This window comes from Sipha flava, unplaced genomic scaffold (assembly GCF_003268045.1).
Source record: "Sipha flava isolate LNK unplaced genomic scaffold, YSA_version1 49063_pilon_pilon, whole genome shotgun sequence".
NCBI classification, from domain to species: domain Eukaryota; kingdom Metazoa; phylum Arthropoda; class Insecta; order Hemiptera; family Aphididae; genus Sipha; species Sipha flava.
This window is the reverse complement of record NW_020273311.1, coordinates 47,271-64,014: the sequence shown is the minus strand read 5'-3', so window position 1 is coordinate 64,014 and position 16,744 is coordinate 47,271. Positions and strand designations below refer to the sequence as shown.

General features: G+C 27.4%; 1 protein-coding gene across 1 annotated transcript in view; it reads left to right on the top strand.

Moving 5' to 3' along the window:
• The first annotated feature begins 12,304 nt into the window (after positions 1 to 12,304).
• Positions 12,305 to 16,744, top strand: part of LOC112690148 (dopamine receptor 2-like) — a 29,059-nt gene continuing 24,619 nt past the window's right edge. Inside the window, exon 1 of the mRNA XM_025564089.1 lies at positions 12,305 to 13,359. Coding sequence (XP_025419874.1) covers positions 12,879 to 13,359 — 481 coding nt within the window. The 5' untranslated portion in view covers positions 12,305 to 12,878. The remainder of the gene's footprint in view (positions 13,360 to 16,744) is intronic.

Below are 16,744 nucleotides of genomic sequence, written 5' to 3'. Positions count from 1 at the left end.
AATTGATGATTCTATAATTTTTGTTTTAAATTTAATTTTTCAAAAAAATACATTATACATTTTGTGTTTTTTCATAGTTCTGATTTTATATATATTTTTCATATGATTTATGAAACGTTTATAACAAAAAATCAAAAAAAAAATTTTAAAACTATACGAAAAACAACAATAAAAAGAATAGAAAAGTTTAAGTTTATTTGAATTATTATCCATGTCCATGAGAGTAATACTTGGTATTATTACATTGTGATCTTATTTTTTTAATGTGTCGTAACTGGTTATCGTAGTTATATATAATAATAATTTAATCTTAATTATTATGATAAATACAATTATCATAACGTAACTAAATACTGTAGTAGCGTGAAAGACAAAAAAAACGGTATATTTTCAACAATTTTTTGCAATTTATAATTTTTCAACCCTGGTGAGTCATTATATATAATTATAATTATTCCTCCATCTTACTGCAGTTTTTTTTTAACAGTATAATTAAATTAATAAATTAAATACAATAATATTTTAGGATATATTTGATTCTAAAATTACATCGCGTAAAAGTGATTCATCAACAGAAACCTTATTCATTATTATTATATCCTAAATTGATATAGATTTTTGGAGTATACAAGGACAACGTCCATTAATTATAAAACCTTAGCAAAAAAAAAGCACCGAATCTAATGTGTCAAGTGTGTAATTTTCACCGTATTTCCATCGGCCGGATGTCCGGTCTACTTCCGATGAATATAAGAGGTAGAGGGTTATTAACACAATAATAGTGGAGAAGTGGATCGTTATTATTAGCTGTGGCATGTGCGAACGGCTATTTTTCCACCTACCATATATATTTTCTCTATGGAGAAATTCGACTGCTACACATTCGTTCAAATTTTTCTAAGCCTTATGTCAAGTGCCTAGTTATGAATCAAAATCGTAGAATAATAAAATCGATGAAAATTGATTGGAAAAAATCTATTTTTACATTTTATATAGAAAAATTAATGAATAACTTTAACGGTACATCGCGTTGATGCGCAATTATATAAATAGAAGTTACCTAAACCCAATTATAAACTTCACTAATGATCAACTTGTAAATATAAAATATAATTCACTATTGCATCGTATTCATTATTTTTATTTTTAGTCACTGTAATTGAAAAAAGTATTTTCGAAAAATGTCTTTAATTTTGGTGTTACATGATATTGAGTTATCAAATTATATGTTCAAGCTAGTTTTAATTATTGAAAGATAAAACACCAAACTTTTTCCAATACTTTTTATTTCTTTTTTTATTCAATTATTAAATTATATATATAGTATATTTTACTTACGTAAAACATGATTGTTTAATTATATTTTAAATTTATAAATAAAACTTTTAATGACTAAAATATAAATATCAATATTAGTTTTTGGTATTAAACGCAAGATAATGATTTTAAAATTGGTACAATAAAGCTAATAGGTTGTAATATAAACTCTTTTTTTCTATGTATATTAATCTAAATTATTTGTATGTTTTATTTCTATAAATATTATCAAAAGTACACTTTTTTGATAGTAATAGGTATAATACTTAATGGATCATTTTAAAATCTACTTATGGGTCTAAATTTGTGTAAATATTAATAAAATATAAAATAAAATAATTTCTATCATTTTAAAATTGATATAATCATTGAAAATATTAATTCAATTTTAAAGAGTGCAGGTTAGAAAAGTTAAATTCACAATTATCAGGTATAATTTTATGGCTGTGGGGAGTATAAATAAAATAATTTCAAGTATATTTTTAATATGCTTAAAGTTATGTAAAACGTAAATATTGTCTGGTTTTTGTCGGCCTCTTTTATTTCTCGTAGAGTAATTTCGAAGATAATTAAAAGAACTGTCGGTAGAAAAAAATGTGAGAGGGTTGAGATGATGTAGGGAATGAGTTCAGAAGGAAATAGAGCAATCGAGGAGGAAGTGGCGGTATTGGTGGCAGGGCTGAGAGTAAATAGCGAGGAAAAACACAACAGCGGCTGGCGATCAGGATATAAATCGATTTCGGCTCCAAATGTGACCTCGACATGTTATAAGCGCTACAGTGGAATAATAGAGAGAGAAAGATAGAGAAATAAAGAGACATAGAGACAGAGATAAAGACAGACAGAGAGAGAGAGAGAGAGAGAGAGAGAGAGAGTGAGAAAACACCAATGACCGAGCTTTTAGTCGATGCCATTGTCTGGTGTGTACGAGGAGAAAACGCTAATGAAGTTTGACTTGATGGATTGATCTATTTTGTACTATATTCATGGTGGCGGTGGTTCACCCACAACGTAATTGTAGTATTCTTCATTCTCCTTATCATTGTATTAATAATAATAATAATAATAATAATAAAACAATAATAATATTATGAGTACTTTGGTGCTGACTACTATATATGTACTCGAACACTATCTCAACTATTGTGGGCACACGTCGGCCATTTAAACCAAAGGGATAAAAATAACATTTTCACGGCATGTAGAGACAATTTTTATTCACCAGAATAGGAATAAGAATGAGAAACAGACAAAGACAGAGATAGAGAACGATAGAGAACTTGTTCTAATTTCATTAAAATTTACAAAACGACGACGCTGCCACTCTGCTAAAATAACTTTTGTTTTTCGTATAAAATATAACGTCGTCCACAAATCGTGCCCACATTTGTTTGTTTTGTTTAGCAATTCACGATTCGAGAGAGCTAGGCCAGAACTTTGAAAACATTGTTTTTCTGAACAATAAAATTTGTTAAATAAATAAACCCCGCCCTTCTTATTGTTATTTAAAAATCAAAATAAGTATTTATTTCTTCTGAGATAAAAGTAAACTATTTAGTTTTTTTTTTTGTTCTAAATTAAATATACAATCACAATAACATCCATGACAAATATGAAATTTGACAATAATTTTATAATTGTATAAAAAAAATGTATTAATTGAATTAAAAATGTTTTTTTTTATTCATTTCTCTCTAAATTATACTTCTTTAGATCCATTGTGCTCAAAAATTCTTTTAACCGGGACTTTGGTTTTGAAAATTATTTGTTCTCTTCATAATCGATATTAGTTATAACGTGTATTTTATTATAACTGCGTTTTATTATATTTTGCATTCTTATAAATCTATTATGATATAAAATATATTTTCTTTTCATTTAGATGACATATATCTATAAGATATTTATTATTATTTGGTCGAATAAAAATACTAAACTCTGCGCTATGTTATTTTAAAAGTAATAAAAATATTTATAAAATAATAAACTATTAGCTTCCATAAAAATGATAATCTTTAAGAATCTTTCCATAAAAATAGTTAGATACCTTATTGTTAAAGCTACAAATATCCTTATGAGAGAGTATTATAATTAAATGCCTTTGCTCCGGAAAACCGTAAATTATTAATAACATTAATAACTTATATTTTTCTACTCATCGTAATCATAACATAAATATAAATACTTAATAAACAAAATATATACACTTCTTTCATCAAATCATTTTTAGTTAATTTTAATAGTTTAATTATTAAAAAAGTTTAGACATTTTTTTTTGTGCATATTTTATGTAATATTATCATTTACTGAGTTTTTAATAATATTACTTACACAAAACAATAATTGGTTTTAGATCATTTATCTACAAAATAGTATTTAGTATGAAATATTTAAAAAATTAATTAATCAAGTTAATCGATATTACCACATATCATTGTGCGAATATAATCTAGGTAGTATACATATTATTTAACTATCCATATTTGACTATACCATGAAGCCTCGTAGAAACTTTACGCCATATATTTAATATAATTCGAAATACAATTCAATGTGATAGTAATATAAACTAAAGTTTACTCGTCTATTGTGCTTTATCATTTATTATGATTGCAAGAGAAAGTCGATTTTATATAAACTTGCGTATCTGATGCCCGCAATGACATTATATGTCGGAACCACTGCTGCTACGAAATAAATTGATATAATCAACGTATATCACACGATGTCGAAGTTCAGCACTGCGAATCACACGATTTCCGTTAAATCGTAATCACTTATTGCAAAATTTATTTCAGTTATAATCTCCGTCTCGTACACTCGGCGCATTGCCATAATTATCACGGCGAAGAAAGTTCTACTGTTTAGCGTAATTAATCAAAACCACGTAACGTAATTAAATGCTGATAGTGCTTCTACTTTTAAGCACGAGTTCCATTCTCTGGCATTTATAATAACAAAAAATATAATTCTTATAATTCGTCTTCGAGTTTTATTCTTAAATGTCCTCGTTTAAAAATCCCTGAAGAATTAACGGTCCTCTGCTAGTCAATCCCTTATTAAAATCTCCTACTTTTGATATTTTTAAAATTAGTTTATGTGGATTGACGACAGTTCCTTTGTTATTAATATCAACCTATGTGTTCATTCAATGTACTTGGTCACAAGTAATACAATTTTTTTTTTTTTTAATCTCTTAATAGATAAAATTATTCTTTACTTTTATTTTATTTTTAAGACACAGTACTATGGTAATAGATTAGTTTCATAAAAATCTTTACAATTTTCACGTAACCTTAACGATCTATTTTTGTAAGAATTAACATTCAATTTTTTCTATCTCATCAGTTAATCAAAAATCAAACTGCAGCGAGTATATGAATGTGAACGAAAGATATATTAAAACATGTTCATTGAGTCTCATATGAAAACTCATTTTACTATTCATTTTTGTGAATTTTACAATTGGAGACATTCTGATACGATTATATCACGTGCACTTATGAATAAATATATTTTCGTATTTTATTTCATATTTTCGACAAAATAATACAGAATGTATATTTATGACGCCATTGCTAATGTTTCTCACCGTGTATAATACTTTTTATAAGCGACTAGGCCATGCATGAGTAACAATAATACGGTTATAAAAATAATTCAATCGTTGAAGTCCATGGATATAAAATATATAGAATTTAGTATGTAAATACTATTATCTGTAATGTAATATTCATTTACTAACTTTTGTATTATAAGTTGTATAAAATAAAAATAAAATAATAATTATAAACGCATGATAAAGAAATGATTTTAGTGTATCTATTCTTTTTTATTTTTTATTTTTTTTTTTTGTGTTGTCTCGAACTCATTTTTTATAGCTCTTTAGAATTACTGCACTTTGCATACATTAAAATGACTTAATTTTAACAAACAATGTTTTTATAAAAATTTTTTTCCACATACTTTGTATAACGTTAGCGTGTGTTACGTTCACGGATGGTAAGAGGAGAGTAAATAATATATACATGTACGCGTATGCATAAATAAATGTTTAAATCTGGATACTGGCGTGACTGTTGGTCATAATTCCATCGGGTTCAGTTAGGTGTAAACATAGGGGTCTCATCATCTGAATTACGCTTTGGTTATCATATTTAAATTTTCTCTAATGCATTCATAATATTTAAATTCTCACTGGACAACGAAACTGGGACGTGGGTGAGTAATTGCTTTTCCTCATCCTCCGAGGGTACCTACACGACCTTGCCTGTTAGTATATACGTAACAATACACGTGTGTCACAATGCTTATGATCAGACACATAGTTTCGTACAGTTTACGTATACTTATTTTAATAATGAGGGATATATCCTTTTTATTTTTAACCGAGATACTATGATGACAATTATTTACATTATTGGTCATTAATTTACGTGAGGCATACATAAGTTCTATAAAATATTTTTTAGAATTTGCAAATACTACAAAAAAAATAATTAAATTCATATTTCAAGTATTTAAAATTTTAAAATTTGATATAATTAATTTTTATCATTTATGCTAAATATTAAATTAGAAAAAATGTTGTCAATGACTTTTTAATTTTTACCAGTTTTCATTTTTTCCGTTTTATTTCAACTATTTAAATCGATTTCTAATTTAATGAATGAAAAAATTCGTAAAATTCCAAAAGTTAAAATATTACACACTAACAAATGTAAAAGGACCATGTGTTTTATGTATTATTATTATTTCAGAAATTCAGTTTTATCTACTGACAGTTCTCCCATTTGTTTTTTTGTAACGCATTAATTACGTCTCAAGTTATTGACTATTATCATAACCACATTTAAGGTTGCAGGTATTAGTTTTAAAAAATTAAATCACAAATTCTGTGTAACATTTGCAAGAAATATTTTGTCCTAACTGTGCAGCCTACGATGATACATAACTCAATAATATAATATGTTATACATGTGAGTCGTGAACGGTATAAATATAAACTACGGTTCGTTTTCAAATTGAAAATTAGAAAATAATTTTGTTATTTAGAAACATTTATGTTATATACATAACATATTATTTATCTTGCATATAAATATTACTCGACTTTGCTTTACTGTGAAAATTAATTTTATGGTTCTTTTGTTTCAATTAATTTTTGGTGAATCATTTATATTGCTCATAGAATTAATTATAGATCATCAACGCTTATATTTTCTCATTAATTAACGATATATAACGAATGTACATTTTTCTGTTATTAATTTTACTGTGATCAAGAGTATTATAATACTTCTGTTGACTTCCGCTAGTAGCGCTTAATAACTCAAAACAGTTCACTAAATATGTATATTAACTTTTATTCTACCGTGGATCTCGCACACTACTAAGTTTACTTAAAAAGAAATTAATAAAAGAATGCACCACACTCGCTGTGTTGACTAGTGATAACTACCAACCAGTCGTTAAGCTCCAAACACGATGAGTGAGAGGTGCCTCCCTTACTATACAATATACAATACAACAACTTTTATAGGAGTATACACTTCTATAGATCATTTCTTATTTAACGTGAACGTTTTCGTACGAGCGAAGTATCCGTTAATTTACTTATATGCGTAAGCTTTAAACAACTATCTTAAGACTGCTATAATATGCATTTATAATAAAATTTAATTTAATTTTTAACTCACAGCTCATATTATGCGGTCTATAACAATATGATGTCTTCGCAACTACGATGTATTTTATAGACTGGTTATATTATGATCTAATAACAGTACCAGAATAGACAATACATTTGCGTTAATCTCTAAACATATAAAATCTTATGAATATATGGTATATTTATTTTTATTTTTATGGTGCTATTACTTTTAGATTCGACACAAATGTAGCTTTCCTTATAAGCCTATTGTGTGTATATCTGTGTTCCCTGGAATATACCTTTATCCTATCAAAAAAAAAAATGTTACCATAGTTACTTACAACGTTGGTATCGACATTATACATTAAACCCCATATGGAAACCTTAAATAAATGAAAAGCGGTAGGACTCTAAAAATTGTAAATTAGTTTTTTATCAATTTAAACAAATAATATTTAGTTTTTATATTTTTGCTTCCCACTTAATATTTTAATTTTATTATTCCATAAATTAGAAACTTGGAAATATACTATTACGTACTTTCAAATAATAGGTGCATGTACTGCTTACTCACTATATTGTGATGTAATTAAATAAGACTATAAGACTAAATAAATCATAAGGGAACTAATATGATACGTGTATAGTTGAAACTTTATTTAATAATCAGTGTATATATTTATCTATATAGTACAACATGATATGAAGACACAACTACTATCTATAATGTTATTTTTTGTAAAGTAGATTTTATGATAATATTTTTATTAAAATCAAATAAGTACCTACTATGAAAAACATAAGAAATAAAAAACGGTGCCCCCGTGTATTTTCTTCTATTTAACTTATGGCCATAACCATCAAAAATTAAATCTTATTATATACTTATTTAAAGTATATTAAAAGTATACATGACTATTAATAAATAAATATTTATTACACGAAGAAAGTTATAATGAGAAAAAACAATGAAAAAAAAACTTAATGCACAGGAAAAATAATTTTCAGGAAATTATTTATCCATTGATTTTATTTTTCTTACATATAGATACTTTTGGATTGAAAATAATAAAATAGTTAAATGACAGAAAAAGTAAAAAATAAAGTTTATTAAAAAGTTTAACGAAAGCTTGTTATTGTAACTAGGTAAATTAGATGATTATATATTTATTTTTTTTTAATTAAAAAAATGAAACTCTTAATTAATATATTTTTAAACTAGACAGTTAAAAATACAAATATAATTTTTCAATTATAGATATGCATTAAGTAAAAAAAAATTGAATTTTATGATATCTTAATTGAATTTTATCTTACATAACTCAATATTTCTACTCATACGTTTTAAATAGAATCTGTATTTTAAAGATAAAAAATTTAAAATTAAATTAAATTTAAATAAATAGTTATTTTACTTGATTTTTATTATTAGATTGCAACCACAATTACAAAAAAATTACAAATTGTAGAAAAACAAAACCAAAAATATAATTTTAATTATTTAAATATTTATTTTTTATTTTTATTTTTATTATTTACTTAGATGTTTCCTCCGGTTCCAAATTATATTTTACTAAAACTAATTTCACGGTATATGTATCGGAAAATTTAAGTACCATCGCAATTGACTGTTTACTTCAAAGTGATTCGGTTTTCAAAATTGTTCAAATGATAAAAAAAAAAATCTTTACGCATGGTACCTATTAGAAATATTTGGAAATAGTATACAATATATAGATCAATTTAAAATAATATAAAATGTTCACGATAAATAAGTTAAAATGGTCGAAAAAAGTGGCAATTTTAGTTTGACATGATTTTTTTGTAAGTAAACAAAAACGTTGAATTTTATGCTCAGGCATTAGCATATAGGTTAAACAATAAAAAAAAAAAAAAATTGAAACGTTCACAGTTTATATATTCTCATATTCAAGCAATACATTTTTAATTTTATGAGTGAGTATTTTTATTTTTATTTTATAATAATAATAATATTATCATATTATGTTAATATGTTATATAATAATAACCTAGTTGTAGTATTTTATTATAGTTTACCCATTTAGTTATAATTACTTTTTTATAAATTTAGATTTAAAACTTCTTATATATTATAATATTTATTTGAGATTTATTATATATAAAATATATTGAGTTTTATTAAGTAATTATTAAAAAATTCTCACGATTTTCAAATTTATACAACTAGTATTTTAATTCCGCTGTTGAAAAATAATCACAGGAAATAAAATATAACTACAATTGCTTTTCTATAATAACTATGCACTTTGTCCCCTAACTTTATATATTTAAACCTATATGAAAAAAAATAAAGCTAAATAGTCATCCGCACACATAGTACCGTTGATGATACTAATTTACACCGTTTTATATCTACATGCGTATTTATACATGGATTTATGTGTGTATATATAAGTGTACTATTATTACATGTGAGGTTTTATCTGATGGTGTAGCGAACAATAATTACCAAAGCGGAAATATATTGGACATGGGAGTTTAACAGTTTAACACAAAATCATTTTTGGCACCAAATGTTAAGTTACATTTTCAGCAAGTGTACAACACTATATTCTAGCCATTCGATTAATCTTTGGGTCAGATTCTCCTCCTCCGACCACCACCAATCTATCGTATTTTTTCCCGTTTCAAAAACGCAAAATTTTGAAGGATCGATTGGCAACATGTTGCGCATTTTTCGTTTTGCAGGTAATCTCGGTTCAGTCTATTGGACCATTCACCAATCCGGCCATTCAAATACCATTATAAAAATACACGGTCAAATATAAAAATACACTTTTAAGCATTATTATATTATGGGAGTAAGTTATCGTTTATGAGTATATAATTGAACGCTTACAATGTTCATTTATATAGTATTATAATACTAATATATAATTTTGTTTCACATTATTTGAAGACATTTGATCAGTTTGCACTGTAATTTAAGAAAAATTATATTTTCATATGACATTTACAGTGTAATTGTTAAAAAATATTAACACAAAAAAGACTATTGTTAAATTAGAATATTTTCCATTCACACGTTTGTAATGCGAATAATGTCTGAGACACGTAATGCAAGAATTGTAAAGCCAGATTTTGAAGGGATAAAATAATTTGTTAAATTTATGTAGAGTGCTATATCATACTATGAAAAAAGGTTAGAACTTATATTGACCATCAGGGAATAGTTTAAAAGGATTATGTATAAAATAAATATAATTATGTAACGGAATACATAAATAAATTAAAAAAATATGTAATAAAATATACGGTAGCGTGCAATAAGTTGGGGACTTTAAACAAACTTAACAAAATGTCATATTATTCTACATCATGAAAATAAAACTAAGAATGCTTTATTGTTTATTTTAATATACGTTATTGCATTAAACATTTTTAGTATATTAAACATTAACAATAATCAAAAATAATTTTAAAATTTTAAATAAATAGTAGTTCATTTTTATCTAGTTTTAAGGACAATATAATTAAATTACAGCACTCAGTATTTTTTTATGTAAATTTCCAGTCAACCTAGCTGTGTATAAGATTTATATCTGCAGTTCTTAACGAAAACATATTTTAAACATTAACTTAACAATAATAATTCATAAAAAAATTCATAAAAAAAAAAGTAAGCAATAATAATTTTATTTGAAAAAAACCCTAAAGAAAACTATAACTTTTAAAGAAAGATAATAAGTTAGCTTAATTTAATGGGTTTAAATGGAATTCAGTGTAAAATCAATGTTTTTATGAATATTTTATTTCATGAATAGTTCTATCAGTTCATATAAATTGAGCCTCATATGATTTATATGTATATAATTATTATTTTCTCGATATCTGTAACTTATTCATAATTTATTCTGTATCGTATTTAATTCGTCGGACACAAATCTCACTTTTTAAAAATGTTGATGTATATAATATACTCTATGGTATATAAATTTATATTATACATTATATACTGTTCAGTTGCGAGGTTTAATATTTTAATTATGATGGTCGTACTGTGGTGCTATATAATAAATATATAATGTATAGTATTTATATTTACTAATCATAAATGTATTCGAGGTAATAATACTGTTCGTTTATGATTTTAAATATTTATACATAAACTCACTAATGTATATACAGATTTTACTGAATTTGAATCAAAACGATTTTGTAATTATAATTACTAAAAGCATAAGCATTGAAAAACAACTGAAATTTATATTGTCACATTGTGTGATAGTCACGGGAGAGGATTGCTGCATACGATGATTTACAATAGTCAGCTGTGCTCTATTTGTACGAACACGATAATAGATTACCATTAATTATTGAAGTATAAAATGTATTCAACAAGACACATTATGTCAAATCGGCATAACGTTTATCTGATACAAACAAAAACCACATTTTAACTATAATAAAATATTATGAAAACAGTGTGCTGTCAATTATAATCACTATTATTGTATTTTTATCATAAGCGTAAGTCCCATCGATTTATTAAAATTAAACACTGGTAATTAATAACATGAAAAGTATAAATAAGCAGCCACCCATTAGTAACTCAAAATATAATGGATGTGAAATTGATTTTGTTACAAACAAAAATCCAAGAAAAGTTATATTTTAAATCAAGAAATTTAACACATTCACTTTCAAAACTCGCTCGTCTTTTTTTTTAGTTTATCTTTTTATTCATAAAATTAAACCGTCAAATTATTTGGCCACCTACTAAGGTAGAGAGGTTACGATAAATTGTGATAATTAATTTTAATATCTTAATCGTATTCAATGGGCGTCCATAAACGATGCTTTATCGTGCAGCCACTGATGCAGATTTCATTATATAAAAGTTAAATTAATTCGCTCTTTTTTTTCATGTCCTCAAGATTCATTCTTGCGAAAGCAAATTTTATACGAACATAATAACGAATAACATTATATGAATTAATGTTCAATTATTATATTTTGGTCCACAAAATATTTATTTAATATGTATAGTACAAAACGACCATTGCAGAATCATAATTTCCACATAATAATGTTATTTTATATTTTATAAATATTTGTAATGAATTTGTACTAAAACTATTTTTCACTAAAATTGATTAAACAATTTTTATTTCTACAAACATAACAATAAAAACCTCCAAAAGTAGATGATTATATTATAAACGCAATTAATGGCATGATGTTTTATTTTTAATTTAAAATTTAAGTTTTCGTTAGAATTGAATCAAACATTAAGAAATAATCGTAATAATTATTATAATACTCGAATATATTATTTATAAAAAGTGATTTATATAGTTCTTACGTCTTACATACGGCGTTTGCGGAATTTACATTTAAAACAAATTTCAAAACGTTTCCAAGTCTTCCAGATATCACACAGATATGACTACTTGGAATGATTCGCATAGGGTTACGTCAATCTATAATGTTGGTATACGAGTACAAGGGAACGAGTGTGAAATGATTCTCGTTCAATTTCCACCATTCTAGAGATATTCCCGTATAATGATCGGTACCGAACGATTCGTTTCACAAGCTGTTATCAGTATGTATACGCAAAGTGTAAAGATTATACAGACAACCACGAAAAATCGTTGCATAGTTAACACTGTCGTTTAAGGGTAGTGTTTGGACAACTTCAGCGGTCCATATCCTGTTAATAATAATGTAATGAAGTCGCGCGAATAACACACGTGCGTAGTGCTTGAATAATCACCCTTATCGCGTGTCGTTCTCACGAGATTTGCTTAAACCGTAATCGTATTTTATCGTATATTCACGCGTTTGTTGACATATTTTTTTTTCCAGGCGGGCCTTGACGAATGGTGATCCATCGGGTAGTCTTGAGCACAGCACGAGTATCATGGCCCTGCTCGGGGCACTGGCGGCCGCCGGCAGCGGGCGCCAGGGCTGCGTGCTGCGGGTGGCGGCCGACGCGTTATCACTGTATTGCGGCGGTGGCGACGGCGGCGGCAGCGGCGGCGAAGGTGACGTAGCTGGCGGCGGCGGCGCGGGCCCGGACGCGGTCACGGACGACGACGGCGATGCCGTGGCCGACTATTACCTGAACGTGACCCACGGCCACGGCGGTCAGATCGGCGACTACTTCAGGCCCATCCGGTCGGTGGCCATCGACGACGACGGCTATAATTACCGCACCGGCAACCACTCGGCCATGGCCGCCGTGCTGGCCAACGTGTCCGCTAACGTGGCGGCCGGCCTCGAACCGTTCCTGAACGGGTCGTACAACCACACGACCGAGAACGCCGATAACTTCACTAACTACTTATTCGTCGTCACCATCGGCATCATATTGGGCGCCATGATATTGACCACGATTTGCGGTAAGCTCGTTTGCCGTAATGTTCGTTCGGTAGTTGTATCGGCCGCAACTGTTCGCGACGAACAGGAATCGACTCTGTTACGGATGCGTACGATTCGGTGTTGCAACATTAACTGTTCGAATAACTTTTCGGTTTTTACGCCGCATCGTATTAAGCTTCGTACCGGGGGAAAAGGTTACCGTCCCACTGGCACAACAGATCCTAGTACTGGTAATGATTTCCATGCAATAGAGCAACCACCTCGGTTGGCTTAGTTTAGGTTAGGTTAGGTTAACCTAACACTTCACATTAGTTCTGCGCCTGAAGTTTACCGACTGGAGAAATTTTTTTCCATAACAATTCGAAAAAATTCCAATTACACGTCTCACAAACCCGTCGGTATATCGACGGTTAAAAAACGAAACAAACGCTTTATTGTTTTGATTATTATCAATTTCACTGTATTGGTTTCGTTATTGGTTTTCACTATAGTTTTCGTTTGAACATTTATACGCAACAATATTTTATACTTTACGGGGCTTTATAAACAAATAATATGCACTATTTATATTGTAAATTTAACTAACAAACTTTAACTCATTTATCATCGTTTAAGGTGACCAAATTTATTTTTTCACTAGCATGACAGTTTTTAAATGTTTTGAGTAAAACCAGGTTTTTCGGTAGACAATTATTAAAATCACTACAATGAATAAACCATTACTAAATAAATACGGAATAGTGTTATGGTATTTTGAATATAGTGTACAACAATATTTTAAATAATTGGACTAGTTGGTTTATTACTGTATATACCGTGTGTTTAGAAATAAATATTGCATATAGTAACATAATATTAGTAAATTCAAAAATTTAATTAAACTCTCATAAATAATACATTTGTTCGTAAAATTGTAAAATTTTGTCTGAATCACAAAGTATTACACATCATATACTCACATCTACTCAAATTTATCGTTGTCAGGAAAAATAAAATAAAATATGTAGGTGTAGTCTTAGAGACTGTCGTGTAAGATTATTTTTAAACAAAAACCGCTTTTTTAATTGACAAATAATTGATTAAAAAAAATTTTATTTATGTGGGAAATGACATATACTATGCGCATACATCTAATCTATAAATAATTGATTCTCTATTTAACGCCTGGACGATTAGTTCAGATATACATAATATACCTTTTGCCTACGGTATAATAGTTAAAATATACTCATTGTAATTTTTGATCGACGATTTGAAATTATTGTTTTTCTTCAGTGGTCCAAACTTGACGATTTCCCAATCAATCATACTTCTATCCCTTTCGATTTATAATAATTGTATTCTCCGTGTCTTCATATACATAACTAATTTCTCCATCTTCATATGTCACGTACATATGTTTTTTTTTTTCGCAAAAACGTGCTTTATTTTGTTTTTCAGACCACATTGAATTCGTCACAATTATTTCAATCGTACGTTCGTATTGCCATCACTTCTACCGTCGCTACTCCATTGCTGCCAAATTTCAATAAAATATTCGTTACAATAAAAAAACTTATATTTTTATTTTATATTTTTGCGATTTCACATTTTCACAAAAGGTGGTTAGTATTTTAATAATTTTTCCATTTTGTTTTAACGCAAGAACTATTATACTCATTGCTATTTTGTATCTGTTCGTGGATATACCGATTACATCAATCAGTTTTTTTTTATTTCATTTACAAAATATTCGTTCGTTTTTCCGATCTTTTTTATTTTTATTTATTTTGTTTTCATGTCTTTCATAAATTCGATCAAATAGTTATTACAAACAATTACTGTAACTACTAATACAGCTGTAATACATAGTTGTACAGATGCGCATTTTTTATTACTATTATTTTTTCCCCTACTTAGTATTTAATGTTTTTTTTTTTTTTTTTTTTTGTAGAATTTCAACTCGCAAAAACCTACGTGTATTTTTAGTTACCTGCTTTTAAAACTACACAAGGTATAAAACAGACTAATGCATAAACCGTTTGTGTAATGAAATCAACGGCATTTTGAGAATTTTGAAGCGTAATTGCTGGCACAGAGAAGATCTGAAAGAATGAAAATAACGCAAAAATGTTACTTGACAACGTCATGTTAAATTATTTAAAAAACTGTCATCTAAAAAAAAAGAAAAGAAGAACATTTAGTGCAAACTGTGTTGTATGCTGATAGTTAAAAAAAAAAAAAAAAAACGAAAAATTATAGTTAAATGAGATACGAATACAAGTGTGATGGCTCTGGTAAACCACGAGTGGTATTATTGTATGACCTAAAATACACTATTTCGCGTACATGTATAGAACCAATTTTTCATCAAATATAAAGCTACAACGTCACGCTACTGTTGTATTCCCATAGCGCCATGTGACGGACAAAGCTATGATACGGTCACCGACCTTTAATCAAAGTATTTGTTCGATCACTCGAGATTTATGATAATGAAATATATAATTTGGAATATGGAAAAATCTATTGTGTTGTATTAAACATAGAATTAGTTTGCTATCGTTCTCGATGAAGCCTTATGACATTAAAATCAGTGAAAATATATAATTAAAATTCATGATTTTTTTTTATTTATTGCTGTACAAACATAAGCTCATTTGAAGGACTACTGATGTTCGTGTACATCAACGGGCGATTACCACAACGAAATAGATGTATTTTAATGAGAATTTATTATAAATTTAAACTCACCATATGTATTTAAATTTTACTTAGAACAATATAACAATGATGTTATCATAAAGCTAACAATGACACAAGAAGAAAATCTTATACTGCTCTATTAAGGTACCAATTTGTACAAAATGTTAGAAAAAACTCAACCTAGTATTATAATTAGAGCTTATTTTGAATTGTATCGAGTATATAATGGTGTCAAATATGTTGCTAACTTTTTGTGCGCTATCAATTTTTTCAAATGAATTATGGACATTATGTTTTGCTAGGAATTTGTATATATACACACACAAAATTGAATTTAATTATATTTTTTGAATACATTTCATTGGTAGTTTTACTCAATCGATTATGTCATGCTTTCACCTAATATTCTCAGATTTGTGAAATTTTAGACTATTTCCATTTATGTTGACATTCTTATAGTATAATTATATATTTTTATAAAAGTATAAACAATCGGTCACACAATACATTTTCTTTAAAATGAAGAAAAATATATTAATAATACTTTCATGTGTAATACATTTACAATATAATCAGATATCTTCCATTAATTTAAGATATTGTTAATTCATACTTACTAGACTATTTCGTTGAATTTCAGATATTTCAAAAAATGATAATTTGATGATTTTATTTTTTTTATTTGACATTTGTTCTCTCTTTTACTATTTCCCCTCTTTC